The sequence below is a fragment of the Dipteris shenzhenensis genome, unplaced genomic scaffold (genome assembly GCF_047967505.1).
Source record: "Dipteris shenzhenensis isolate YYH24624 ecotype China unplaced genomic scaffold, Dip_SZ_1.0 scaf0578, whole genome shotgun sequence".
Lineage (NCBI taxonomy): Eukaryota > Viridiplantae > Streptophyta > Polypodiopsida > Gleicheniales > Dipteridaceae > Dipteris > Dipteris shenzhenensis.
In genome coordinates, this window is record NW_028239884.1 from 1 (window position 1) to 14,806 (window position 14,806).

General features: G+C 38.6%; 2 protein-coding genes across 2 annotated transcripts; one reads left to right on the forward strand and one right to left on the reverse strand.

Annotated features, from left to right (window-relative positions):
* Positions 1-4,386: 4,386 nt before the first annotated feature.
* On the forward strand, positions 4,387-5,277 carry LOC147878081 (uncharacterized). The gene has a single exon (XM_087372434.1). The coding sequence runs from the start codon at positions 4,387-4,389 to the stop codon at positions 5,275-5,277; it is 891 nt and encodes a 296-aa protein (XP_087228560.1).
* Positions 5,278-5,312: 35 nt separating this feature from the next.
* LOC147878082 (protein LDB17-like) lies at positions 5,313-7,005 on the reverse strand. Its single transcript, XM_087372435.1, is given in 5 exon segments — positions 5,313-6,101; positions 6,103-6,326; positions 6,371-6,587; positions 6,675-6,760; positions 6,957-7,005. Coding segments are annotated over 5 exon segments (1,365 nt in total).
* Positions 7,006-14,806: the final 7,801 nt, after the last annotated feature.

Sequence of the window (14,806 nt, forward strand, 5' to 3'; positions counted from 1 at the left end):
TAATAGATAGCATTTTCAAGACTTGAATCAATTTTGACCTGCTTTTTGAACGGCGACGCTTATGAAAAGTACGTTTGGAAGTATCTGTGTCTCGTTCTGACGAAGGATGAGTCAGCTCGAATCTACCTCTGCAAGTGATGTTCGTGACTTTCTCTTCATTCCAAAGTTGGTTTGTACAGCATTATTCACTCTGAGCATTCTTCATCATCAATGCCATACCCTTTTAGTTATGATGATCCAGTACTCATAGCCAATCAGTATCAGCATGGTTTCAAACGAAATGAACATTCATAATGTTGCAGACTTGTTGTACCGTTCAACACATGTGGTATATGCTCCCAATGTAGATCAATAATCATAAAACCCCTCGTGAATGTGCAAAGTTATGTCTACTTGAATCTATATTTATGAAAAGAATTCCACAGAAAGAACGCAGAAAGCAATTATTTCTAAATTTATTTTGGATCAACCGGGGCATATTGATAAACTTGCTTTCAATGTACCCGATAATTGGATCTGTTATACACCATACAGTATTAACTCAAACCCGAGAACCGATTTTGTACATTGTTTTACTATGTAATCTATTTGGAGTAACCTGGGATTTTGTTTGAGAATGGATTCTAGGCAGGATTCAAATGGTTCGATGAGTACATAAATACTTAAATGAAATGCGCAAGGGCTTTTGATATGAGTTATCAATGGCCTTGAGACATTTAGATATCGCACGAGACCCTATATTTAGTTTATTCATAGCATTATGAGTTTGAATTGAAAAAGCTTAGCTATTGCTTAAATGTTCTATCATGGATTCTATATTGTGTTGCTTGATTGATATTAATCCTCGCCATTCCTACAAATCCCTCTTGATTCTCACTTCAAAATAGTTTAGAAGCACTTTCTTTCAAAAACAAACCTCTGTATACAAATATAATCAGTTATGAATTCAAATAAATATGGTTCTACCGTAGAACTTAATTCTATTGCTCCCAGTGACTACAACACCAATAACCATATTATGCCTACAGCAAATAGACAAAAATCAAAACCAAAAGTTGAACATTACTTTGTAAGTTGAAGGGTTTGGACAAAGCAAAAAGCTCACATTGATTAGTATGGTCCACGAGATCTAAGTAGACATTCGAAAATTCCTTTAGTGTTTCGTTTACATGGGAGTGTATTACCACATTTGATTATTCCATTATGTCTTGTAGCTATGTGGACAGTAGCTATGTGTTATGCCTTTATAGATAGAAAAACTGGTAAAACCAAACGTAAGTTCAGAATTCATCTCATGGTTGGTGATTGCTAAGCTGGTTAGATAACTTTGATTCTACTCTTCTGACTGTGATGGGTTTCTTGGTCGGTATTGGATTATCTCTCAGAAATAGTACTGCATATGAAAGATATAGTGAAGGCAGAAGGTGTTGGCAACAACTTAATATGCATATTACAAATCTCACTCGACTGATATGGATTAATGTCAAAGAGCGTGAAGGTGATTTAGGTAAACAAGATCTGTTGGGGAAAATGTAAGTACATCTTTAAGCCACTCAACATTAACCACAAAAGAACAACATATAACTTTGAGTAGCACTACAATCAACCTACTGGTTGCTTTCTCAAGAGCTTTGATGCACAGATTAAGATTCGAACCATACATGGAATATGATGATCTCCAAGGATACATTGCTCATTTGAATACATATGCCAAAGAAGCCAACAGAGGCATTAATGCTGAGCGAAAACCACTTGGTCTTTTCAAACGTATAGGACAAGCTTTAGGACTTCAATTTGCACAAGACAATCCACGATCTCTGATCAAGAATGCTAGAAAGCCAATTGGAAATTTGCCTTTGGAGATTTTAATGCACATTCAAGCATATTTTGATTCTACCTTTGAAAATAAAACTTTGAGCGTTGCAGTTTTTCAACAGCAATCTAGTAAGTTTATAAAAGTTACAATGAACGAGATGCTGATGGTTTTCAAGTGCTTGGTGTTCAGAGTCTCAATGATGTTCTTACAAGTGCAGATAGAATTGTTAACACTCCATTACCAATTGCTTACAGTATCACAATTTCACAAATTGTTTGGGTTTATATCATAATTCTACCCTTTATGATAATGGCTAAACTCAGATTCCTTACTATTCCGGCCTGCATAATTGCTGCATATATTCTTTTGGGATTACTTGTTATAGGAACAGAATTAGAGAACCCATTTGGTGATGGTGTCAACGATTTACCATTGGAAAACTTTTGTGATCAGATAAAATATGATTGCGATGTTATTATCAGCAAACCACCTCCTAAAGCACCTGATTTCTTTGTTGTAGGAGACAATTTACCTCTTTTTCCTCTTTATGGTGGAGGATATCATGATTGGTTTCAGCTGAACAAGGAAGAAATTGCTATGGCATTGAGAACCAAAATGGATCTTAGAGGTGCAAAACAAACTTCAGCATCCCAAATGATGGTTTAATTCTTTTTCATTTGATACCAAACGTTCTAAAAGCTTCAAAATCATAGGATTATGTCTTGCAATGGGAGCTTTGAAGGAGGTCTCGCAACTTGTTCTAGTTCAATCTTCAACTCCGAAACTTTAATTTGTAACCTCAGACAAATCAGTCAAGATCATCTTCAGACAAGTTCGGATCAAGTCTAAATTAGGGAATGGATGCGATGTCAACTTTGCTGACAAAAAGGCCGATTTCATAACATGGAATTCTTATCTTTATTCAGAGGCGGATCATCCTGAAACACCAATCGATCTTTAATTATTTTAATCAAATTTAGTATATTATGAAAGATTTTAACGAATTGTATGGTGTTGTAACAAGTCTAAATGTCGTGACATTTAGGGCACTTTGTAAAGATTACCATGTGCAGAAGAAAAACCATCTTCCGGACGAAATCTAGAAGATGAATGGCAATTCATTAGGGTAAACTTTAATACAATCTTCAGAGATTGAGTCTCAATATGAACAGTCAAGTCTGATATATATACACAAGCTACCCCCAAACTATTCCAAAGGTTGACAAACTCACCACTTTCTTTAAACAAAACATACAATATGGTTGCCATCAAAGCCTTTACTTTCGCTGCTCTTGCAGTTGGGTAAGTTTGGTAACAGTGTATTTCTGAATTAATCTAACAGTTGCTAGTGCTCTTGCTGCCACTACCAGCAAAACCTTCAAGATTGGAGTTACCTTCAAAGACAATGACACTCTTTACCTCACCAACACCGGTGTAGCCTCAAAGAATGCTGCCGATGGTATCGAATGCTCCATCACCAACGGATCCATTGGTTGTGGTCCAGACAAGAAAGCCTTCACCTACAGTGAATACCACACCACCGAAGCCTTAAAACCAATTACTCCAGACAGCAAGAACAAGAACTGGGCCATTGGCGCTAACGATGTCCTCAGCTGGGGATCCGCTATGACTCCAGGCAAATCTGTCACCTTTTCTCGTGTTTCAACTGGAAGCAAGAATGCCGTTTATGCCGAAGTCTGCAGCACTTTCGAACATCATGACACTTTCTTCAAAGGAGTTGCTTCCCTCAAGGAATTCTGGGACAGAGGTGTTGCCAAAGCTTACTACGTTTAAACGCAATCATGATAAAATCATAGACTCATGTGTCGATTAACCCTGTCGGCTGTAACATTATATACTCAATCGAAAATAGACTTTAAATGAGAATTTTCCCAGTAATGAAAACCGTTCTGTTGACCTTAGGATTCTGTCAATCCTAGCTCTTGTGAAATTAGCCATGTCACTTGAGTGATCTTTTGTGACGATTCTTGGTCTTGGTACATAACGCAATTGATCAGTGATGAATTCGGAGAGAAGGTTAGACATATAGTAAAACAAGCCTCTGAAGGTTGAAACTCGTGCAGAGTAATGATAGCGGCTGTGTCTTTCACTGCTCAAACTACATACTGCACATTTGCGTAGATTCTATACATTCTAACACACGAACCTAATACTCACAGTACTATCCAAAAACTTGGTGTTCTATGTTGTTTGATTGAGCTATGTGCGGAAGAATGTATGATTTCACAAAAGTTCCCAGCATTGTTGCTAGATTTATATCACCTGGCCTAAATCAATTAGACGATTGAACGCGTTCCACGCGATGAATATTTGTCCTTTCTACTCAATAGTTTACCTAGATTTATGCCTAAATCACCAAAAACAGTGATATTTCAGCCATTTTCAGCCTCCCTAAACTCTTTTAGGAGGGAAATGTCAACCTTTTTGTCCGTGCGTCAGCTCTCAACCTCGTTGCAATGATCATACATACAATAATAACCTTCCCAAGTTATTGTGAACCGCGGATTTCACATTTTTACTTAGTGTGATCGTCACTTCGAACCGTAGAAATGGAAACACCTCGCCATTCCGTCTCCCAACAAGGTGGCATATCCAGCAACCCTCCCTCAACCCGCACCTCCATCGACTCACACGCCCGCACTTCCGTTTCAGCTCCTCGTCGCAACAGAGCTGCTTTGCGTGACTACTACGGTCTCAAAGGTCAGCAGGTTGCAGAAGAGTCGAGTCGAGGTAGCTCGGTAGATCCGCAATCTCGGAATGGACGTGGATCACCAGTATTAGGAGACGATGATGAAGGTTCAAGGCCTAGAGGAGGACGTTTACGTGCCTTGGATGCTCCAAGTTTTGATGCCGGTGCACATATCAAGGCCGTTCTAGAGGCAGAAAACCTTGGGGGACTCTTAGCTATGGAAAGTGATCTATTGGGTAGCATAAAGACATTGGATGGAGAAAGAAAGGCTTTGGTTTACGACAATTATTCCAAGCTCATTGCCGCTACTGATACGATCAAAAAGATGAGAACACATATGGATCCTTTGACACCAGCAACGGAAACTCTAGATCCTACCATATCACATATAGCCAAAACTGCTACAGAATTAGCAGGACCCTTGAATTCAGTTGGAGCTGAAGGTATGACTACCAAAGCCAATCTAAAGCATGTAAAAAGGGTTCAATGGATCCTAGACACACCCAATAGACTTAAAAAGCATTTCAGTTCAGGTCATGATGATGCTGCTCTTAATGAATGGGAAATTGTTCAAAAAACTTTAAAAGCTTGGGGAATGCCCAAGGGCAGTCAAAGTTTGCTTGATAAATGTAATGAAATAGTGGAAAAGAACAGAAAAATGGTTGTTGGTGATGATGAAGATGATGAAGACGAAGATAAATCAGTTGGAACTACTGATGAAAATAGTTCACACAAACAAGACGAAGACTGAGAGATAGATCAAGTTTGATTTGATTATGAACACAATTAAGTGCCATCAGCTTCACTTGTATCTACAGGACCATTCAGTCCTCTGCTAGGAGTCACCATACCAGGTTTAGAATCTTGTTTAGCAACTTCTGCTATGCTCAAATTACTCATCCCTCCTTCTTCCAAACTCATTCCCAGCATTTTCTTGGCCATTTCAGGTTGTCCACCACCACTGAGATGCTTGATCAATCTATTTGAACCTCTTGCTGGAGGTGGTTTAGGAGGAGGCCCTCTCTTCTTTTTACTCTTTGTATCTTGAATCACTATCTGAGGAAGTTCTTGAGACTTTTCCTGGCCACTCTGAGGACTTGTTGGACTTTCACTCTGGGGAGCTTCGTACTCTAGCCATTCCACACTTCGACAACGATCGACCAATCGACGAGTAGTTTCATCTGCAGGCTCAAAATGTGTTGCCGCAGCATGAGTTGAATCTCCAGCCACGATCCGAAGAACAATCAAGATCTCATCTCGTTTATATGACATTCCTGGCCTACGAAGTTGCGAATTCTCCATCAAAGGATGTAACACTCGAAGATATGTATGACGAAGAGCTTGCATAGGTGCTATAGGAATGTCTGTATCTTTGGAGTTTGTTGAAGAAGGTGACAAGTCCCTATCTGATGGGAGATCAAGTAAATTACGAAGAATGACATCCAAAAGTACATGAAGATCATTTGTATAAAAGTATTCTGCTGTTGCCTTGGTTCCAAATAAGAGGAAAAGAAGTTTAATTATAAGTACTTGCAGTTTTGTTTCTGATTCTCGATTCAAAAGTAGTATGACATTTTTCTCCAAAGGTTTTGTAAACTGCTGCATGAGTAGATAAAGCTTTGAGTACTCTATTTGTAAGTGGTGGACTTTGAGGACCAAAATTGTTTATTGAATTCATATACTGTTCATTGAGAACTAGAAGCACTCGTATGACTGGATAATGATATGGATCTCCTGCATCATCTGATACTGATTCAATGACTGCTAACAGTGATAATACAAATTTATCGTTAACAGATGCTATTCATGGTTAAATCGCTCACCCAAAAAAACAAATTGCTTACCTAAATCATCCCATGTAAGAGGAACTATACGAGCCATTTCATACATAAGAACCAACAACAATCTATGTAATGTAGGCTCAGAGTCACAGCTTTGTATTAGTTCAACTAATCTAGGGAAAACATCTTCCTTTTGCATTACTTCAAAAGTTTCTTCATTTCCTCTTCCATGAAAGAGTAAGAAAGCAGCAACAATGTAGTTTGTAGCAAAGTCATCATCCTAGAAAATCAATCTTAGCATTTCATCCAACACAAACAAAGTAATGGTGATTACCTGTAGTAACGAATATATAAACTGCATGCGTACATATGCTGAATGTATCACGAAGATAGATGACGCTCGGAGACGTCTAGCTAGCCTTTCCAAATCATCATCCGATGAAAGATATTTCTCTGTTGTACAGTCAGAATCAATCCTTATAATAATGAAAATAATACCTCTAAACTTGATGCACAAGTCTAGGTATAGCCGTAAAACATCATCGATATCGGCTGATGTAGGATTCAAATCTGGAGGAGCAAGGATATAATCAAGCTCTATAGCATCGAATTAGGTCACCAACAACACTCAGCATGAATTTATTATTACCATTCCAAAACTGTTCAGCCGATTCAAAATCGTGTGATACACCTTCCATGATTCCGAGGATTGAAGGTGATGATGTGGGGTAGTAAGAAGTTCAACAACATGATAGTTAAGATCAAAAGTCTTATGAAAGTATTCAAAGAATTATGCTACGGTTGATTTGAATATTATAAATAGATGTTTGCCATGGTTGGTAAAGTTTGGTTATCGTGCAAAGGAAAAGGTGTAGGAACAACGGTAAGATTATGAATGGGTGAAGGAGATGACGTGCCTCCATGAGCAAGCTCTTTTGCAAGATCATTCTATTAACATGTCTATTACTTATGAATAATTTTGAGGTCCTTAATTGAAACTATGATAAAAACCAACAGTTTTAGGACGCTGGAATGATATACGGATGAAAACGTCTGTCTTGGTGACTTCTGACAGCACTCAACGTTGATCTATAATGATCCATTTGCTCATCAGTGGTTCTATAATCAAGTAGAATAGCATCAAATGAATTTCATCGCTATGGGTCCCAAATGCAACAAGAAGTCTTGACTTCTTAAACAGTTTTATTGTTTACAGAACTTATGGGAATAAGTCAATGTCGTGGGACAAAGGCTTCCCAAAACGGCGGAATTTGCCGTCTTTTTCGGCGGCCTTTGCACTCAACATAATAACAACTGGGGCAGAGCCCCCTGACACTTACCAACAGAATGCTTGCCAGGGTAACCCTGTCGCTTTCGTTTTGATAGCCTACATATGAACGGCCAAACACGATCTTTGGAGGCTTCTAAATTTCATCTACGAGAAATGTCACGGCACTAGTTAGCGTGCGGATTTGTCAGTGAACAAATAGTGGTCAAAACAACCATTTTAGAAAAGGAGCTTGGCTTCTAAGTGCCAGCCACTGTTAATGTTGGTTGTTTAGTTGGTTATGTTGCTGAAAGGGCTGATTTTTGATGCTCGTGTAGCCTATCTTTCACCAAGATAGACAAATTAGCACCTAAATTAACATTCTATTGGCTAAGTAAAGGAAACAAACCATCTAACCAACATTTTCTCCTTCGGTTTGGATAAAGTTTCAATCAGAAGATGTCGAAGTAATCTCTCACATCCAATACATTAAAATATCAGAAAAAACTGTAAACATTTAATGATATCATTCAAGAAATTGAAACAAACAAACAATCCCAAGGTGCGGCGAACTATCTAGTTGCACTTGAAACAAATTACTTGTGTCTGTCTTGATCGATATCGTAATTGTCTTCAGCTTATCTTCAGCACATGATTAGAAAGAACCATGAAAAATGAATGGCGAAATAATCATGATCTACCAAATGATTGTTTTGTTCTATTTGAGGTTATTATTATAGAGGTATTTCGACTGTTATTTAAGTAGAAAACTGCCGGCAATGGTCTTGTGTGGCCTAACAAGTTAACAACTTATATCACAGTTTCAACATTCTAAAGGTCCCTTTGGATGATGCAACTTTTATCATCGACTGAAAATTTAAAAGTAGGAATATCGTTGCAGAGATTCCTGTGCCGCATTCAATATATTTCCTAACATAGGTGTTTTGAAATGATTCGAAAGCCGCTCTTCCTGCATTCATAGTCGCCAAACATCGCAGTTTCATGATGGAACTTTATGATCATATCATGGTTTTATAATGTTATCACTTTTCATGGGCTTTTTGGTTTCAAATATCTGGCAAGACGGTAATGTACAGACTAGAGAAGGGATATAGAAGCCCTTGAGACCTCAAGACTTTGGTGTTATCAATCAGATCCAATTTCATATCATTTCAAATCAAACACTATTTATCAATCTATCAAAAACTCCACTTCCTTGAACTAAGCCATCTCAATGAGATTCGCTTCCGCGTTCGCTATTATTCTAAGCACTGGCTTTTTGCAATCTGCCACTGCATTTCCTGTCCAAAGCACAGGAAGTGTGTCTGGGCCAGGCAGTATCATGAACTCTTCTATTTTGAAGAGGGATGGAAGTATCATTGCTAAGCCTTTAAAGAAAAGAACGGATGGATCAGGCATACTACCATCACAACGTGACCAAAAATTGCTAAATCAATACATAGAACGTCAGGAAGCGGTCGCAAAATATGAGCGAGTACCTCCAGGAGAGAGTGCTGCACAAAAACAAATTCGTCTACGAAATCTACAAACTGCCAAATTGGCAGTAGCTGAAACTGAAGCGAAGCTAGTGGCAGAAGATAAAGAGTTGAAAAAACAACAAAACCAACAAGGAGATTCGTCCCAAGGTGGAAGTTCATCTAAAGGAGGAAATACCGCAAAGTGATGCTTCATGCTTCGTGTTAAGTTGCAATGTGGCTTAGCCATATTGCGCTCTTAGAAATGTAGACTTATACACTCGTTTGTTAGGTTGCTTTTGTATTTTTCAAAATAGTTAACACTCTTTAAATAAATTGGATATCGATTAAAGTATGCTTCTACGTTAGTGATATTTCATGTCGATATAAGTATTGAGCCTCCATATAGGATGTTTTCGTTGAAGTGATATTGCAGCAAATCATGCTCTCAGACATGTAACATCCCAAAATTTGGCAAGATTATTAATGTTTCCGACTTTAGTTGATGCACACCTTTTCAATTTTGCCGTGATCTAACAAAAAAGAGTGATTGATAGACTGATATGACTACAACAGCCAGTCTAACGATACACCATCGTCATTTTACCATGCTAGGGTCAAAACATCATTAAAATATCTCGATTCAGTTATTAAAACGATGTACAAGGCATTCAAATGCTTCAATTAGAGCTCTCATCTTAGTGATACTGTGTTGGAAAAGCAGTGTAGGCGATGCAATTACCAAATCATTGCGCTAATCATCATCACAATCATTTCTAGATATACACTCTGTCCAGGCATAACACTGAGAATTTAGAGAAGAATTAGATATGAGGAAGAAGTTGGAGAAAATGGGTGACTCGAATTTAGCTATTGAGAACGCTAGTAAAGAATTGAGAGTTTGGAAATCCAGGTTTCTAAGGTGATTTATTTCCGGTCTAAATCACTAACTTTGATTTCAATCTGTAACACCGGTGAGAGTAAATGTAAATAACAGAATGTTCAAAGGTTGCCGCTTTTTTATTACAGTCATTATGATGAATGACCAGATGATCAACTTTTGTAAGCCGCTTGTTGGTGATATGCTTAACACGTTGCGCTTGTCAAAAACTGTGGGCACTATATGGGACAGAGTTGTACAGACAGTGAATTAACGCACCGTTGTAGTGGCTCTTTTTCTTACTTGTGTACAAACATGAAATTATAAGGAAATTCTGAGTATTTTGGCTGGTTTTGTTTTCTTAAATATTGATGTTATTCGGTCAGAGGATTAGCTCAACAATGCCTCGATGCAGCCTCATGCAATTCTATAGGTAGGTTGAATATGCGACTTCGGATTAAACTGAAATCAAGAACATCTATACAATATGCTATTTGATTAACATCTCGATTAAAATTTGAAGACAATTTCAATTTACAACAGAAGTCCAAAATGTGCAGCCTAATTTCTCTCCCAAATGAGATTCTTGACTTAATAGTAATAAATACTACTCGTATCGGTGGGCATGAGCTCTATCTTTCCCCAGACGATCGCTGGATATTATCATCGCTATGTTTGACCAGTAAATTCTTCTTCCACTGGCTCAGCGTCATCTTTTTTCATATATACCAATGCAAATGGCTTTCAGCTCATCCTTGCAATTGTTGAGCCCAACACCAGCATTGTTGTGTCGTTCATTGGATGAAAATATCTCACTTCGACAACTTTTAAAAGGTGTCCAAATTAAAACAACTTTCGATATCATTGCCAAAGATTGCTCTCCTTCCTCGATGTTTGCACAAACAGAACCACTATTTCAACATTTGTGTAAAATTGAGGATTTAGACTACATTTCTGAAAGGCGGCGAGAAGTAGAAGATATATTTCGAGATACAGACTTGGATAAATCTCTACCTTGGAGCCTTCTTCTTCATGCTCTCAGCATATTTCGAAACCTCCAAGCATTAAAATTTGCAATGGAGTCTCGAATAACCATGAATACCATTATGAAATTTCTCCAATCTTATTTCAATTTGAGTGTACTTGAAATACATCTCCAGAATCCTTTGATAAATTTTCCATCACAACTAGAGCCACAAATACACTTTGCTACGGCTAGAAGGTTAAGATTGAAAAGTCTTTCTATCAATGGACCTTTGGACTATCACCACCTCATTGAGCAATGCGATAGTGTTACAGATTTAAGTTGGTGGGGTGTGCATAATAGTTCCAATTTGTCTTTTCGACCATCTCCAAACGTTCAATCTGTACTTAGTCCAATCGGATCCACAATCCAAAAACTGACTTTGGTGTTTTACCCACTTGAGGATTCCGAAATACCTACAGTACATCAAATGCAAGTTACAGACCTTAACAGATTGGAGACTCTAGAGCTCCAAGGCTGGATATTCGATGATAGTTGTCTGCCAGTGGATTTCTATCACAGTTTCTTTTCAGGACGTGTCAAAACCTTTCTTTTTAATTTCAATGAAGGGAATTCCACAAGACTAATCACGAGCCATCAACTTGAAATTATTGCAGAAGCAATAAGCTATGCTCGAGAACAAAGATCTAGTTTGCAGCATGTAGATCTTGCGTGGATTTTTTCCAGTAGAAGGATAGATTTTGCTACTGAATCTCAAGATCAAATGATAAAAATCCAGTCTCAGCTCTCAGATGATGTAGTATCTATCGAATCTTCTATCTGCTTAGAACATGCGCCAACGCATAACTCTGAATGGAATTTAGAATATTTATACAAGTCTGCAAATTGTATAGCATAGGAGTGGAGGTTGGTGTAACACGTTTACTTTCAATGGAACAGAAAAACGGGGCATGACCAGTCTGAAACAGTCAAGTTACTGTCCATTATCAAAAGAGATACAGATGTATCATAGACGAATATCAAAATATTCTTTCAAAGAGTAAAAAGTTGTTCAAAAAAGTTAAATATTCGATGAAAGACTTTAATAGAGTGATTTTGCAACTTGATTAACTCCGAATTTAAAACACACCTCGTTGGGAAATTGCATCGAGCCGAACGTATTGATTTTGCTGCTCACGTGGGAGACGCTTCACATAGTCTAACCTTACTGGCGCGTCATTTTGGGGTAGTGAGATTGGTACAGCAGTAGCTGCTTGCTCCTCTTGAGCTTCAATTGTCTCATCTTCTCCTGCTTCCTCCTTGTCTGGCTGGCGACTGCAAAGTAAATCCTCAGCAGTAACACTACTACTGATCTGGGTCTTGGCTACAATCATCCTTTCGTCATCTCCTTCTTCATGACTAATTAAGGAAGGCCTGGTAGGAACTGCATCAAGAGCAAGCTCTTCATTGAAGTTTTCTTGCTCCTTGCGATTCTTTGATACCTGAGCAAGATCTTCCACAGAATCCACCAAAATTGGTGGAGTTAGCTTTGATCCAGTCCTAGCAAGCACTGCAGCAAGGTCCTTTGGAGCAGACTCATCATCTGAATCATCTTCAAGAATCTCCACATTCTCCCAAAGCCTTTCATGTTCATCCTTGGCTTTATTCTCGTGATTATCCTCAATCACCATAGGATTCTCTATAAAGACAGGCAAAAGTCAGGATTTGCTAGACAGAAAGGGAATAAGGATATACCTTGTGAATCACCAGATCTAGGAGTTTCAGGTATCTCATATTGGCTGCGATGCGTCGAACTAAATTGGATAGATTCTAAATCCTTTTTTTGCATGAGGTTGATACCAGGAGGTGGACGGAAAGTTACTAAAGCCATAATTCAAGTTCACGACAAACAAAGGCCGAAAATGTGAAAAAAAAATGAGCTGAAAATCCTGAAAAGAAGGCGAATTGAGCATGCTTTTATACACTTCGCAATTTTCCAGCTGCCAAACTGTCCCAGGCAACGCGCTGAAAGTGTTCCCAACAGACAGAGCGGTCATGTTACCTAATGCATAATGCGCTGCAACGAGAAACAACGCGGTATATCCAATGAAAACAGGCACTGCCCAGACGATTGCACTTGCTTGCCCTGTTGGTGATTTACAATCTGAAAGCTAACTTCTTTTCCCATGCAAGGTAGCAGCAAAAGCATGAAAAGTCTGACATTCAAAGTTGTGCTACTTACCATGACGGCTTTGGTTTAGCACAACTGTAAACGAAATCGACCCTTCTCTAGGCACTGCTGCCTCTTCCATCTTTTGCTCTATTCAGTACAGTATAGAATGTATCGCTTCATACAATCGAATCCAAGTTACATTATTTTGAGATAAGATGAGACAAGTGCATTGAGATGATAAGCCCCAGCATACATTAGTCGGTTTGAAATTGACGCCCGAGCTGAACGACAGACCATCATGCAGGAAGCAATGAAAATCCTAATGATAATGAACGAGGAACTGTTCAATCAGATCAAGTAGCCACCAGCATTTCGGTAACACCGAAATTTAGGCAGTCATGAGATTACTGCGCCTCTGTGATTCAGACATCAGAGATACTTCGTTTTGATGAAAAGATCGGTGATCAGGAGGACGTGTGCTGATATGATTGATAGCTGTGGGTAAAATCTTGCGAGAAAAACCGGCTAAGACGGAAATTGGAAGGGTTGTGCGCGTAATGCAAGAACCAGGGGTAACAGTAGTGGTGAGTCTTGAGAGGTTTTTGAGTTGCGAATTGCTGAAGCAAAAGAGGGAAAAGAGGAAGGAAGCTGAGAGCAAGATAGAGTGGTTGATGAATATGAGAAGCTGGCAATTGATGTGATGAGCGGGTATGAAAAAGGAAGATAGAAGAAAGCATCCCAGAGATGATGAGGACGAAGAAGGACGAAGAAAGCAAAAGAAGATAGAGGCTTGGAAGAGAAAGGGGGGGAAGGGAAAGACGAGAAAGAGATGATTCTTTGGGGTGATGAGGGACGATGGAGGTTTTATATGTTTGCAAATAGCACCAGATTTGGGAATTTAACGCTATACCAAAAGGAGCTTAGTGGGACCGAGCTAAACTCTAATAGGAAGGTCCCAGGACAGAGTTTATGGAAAGACGAACGCGTAAAAATACGTTATACTATTAGGCGCAGATATGTTGAAACCAATTTCAACAAGGTAAATTGAAGATGTAAACCTTCTATGTCTTTATCCATACTTTCGTATCTCATTCTTTGACAATCGTAATGGGTATGATCCTTTCTACATAAGGATGTGAGACTTCAACAACAAAGAATATCAATCATCTTCTTATCATTACTGATATTCGTTGTGCTAGCTAGCAAGCTGTTTCACGAAGTTACGATGATAAGCTAGATTTGGATGCCGTTTTTGACGATTGAAAACTCGCTCACACGTGGACATACAAGAGTTCCCATCGTACTGATCACACTGAGACGCAATGCCTCAGAGTTGACCCAATCTTTGGGCAAGAAAAAATGCTTCTTCATATTCTCGTAGTCCGTTTCCGGATCCCAAGTACAAAGCCAAGATTGTTGGTTGAAGAACACAAGATGATTGAGACAGCTTCCTACCATTTTTGAAATATCTTGTTTGAATTTAGGCGTCATTTTCTCTAGTATCCTAAATTCCGAGGCCAGAACCGTTTTCGATTGTTTTGAGTCTATGACTGAATCGCGTTTCTGTGGTTCTTGTCGGTCTTCTTTTGATGCTAGATTCTCAATTTCGTTCCAATTAAATACATTGATCTCATCTCCCTCTATTGAAATTAGATTTGAGGGAGCCCTTGGGTTCTGTATCACTTAAATTTTCTTGGTGTTTCATGTTCTATTTTTTTGCAATTGGTCTTTCTTTTCACA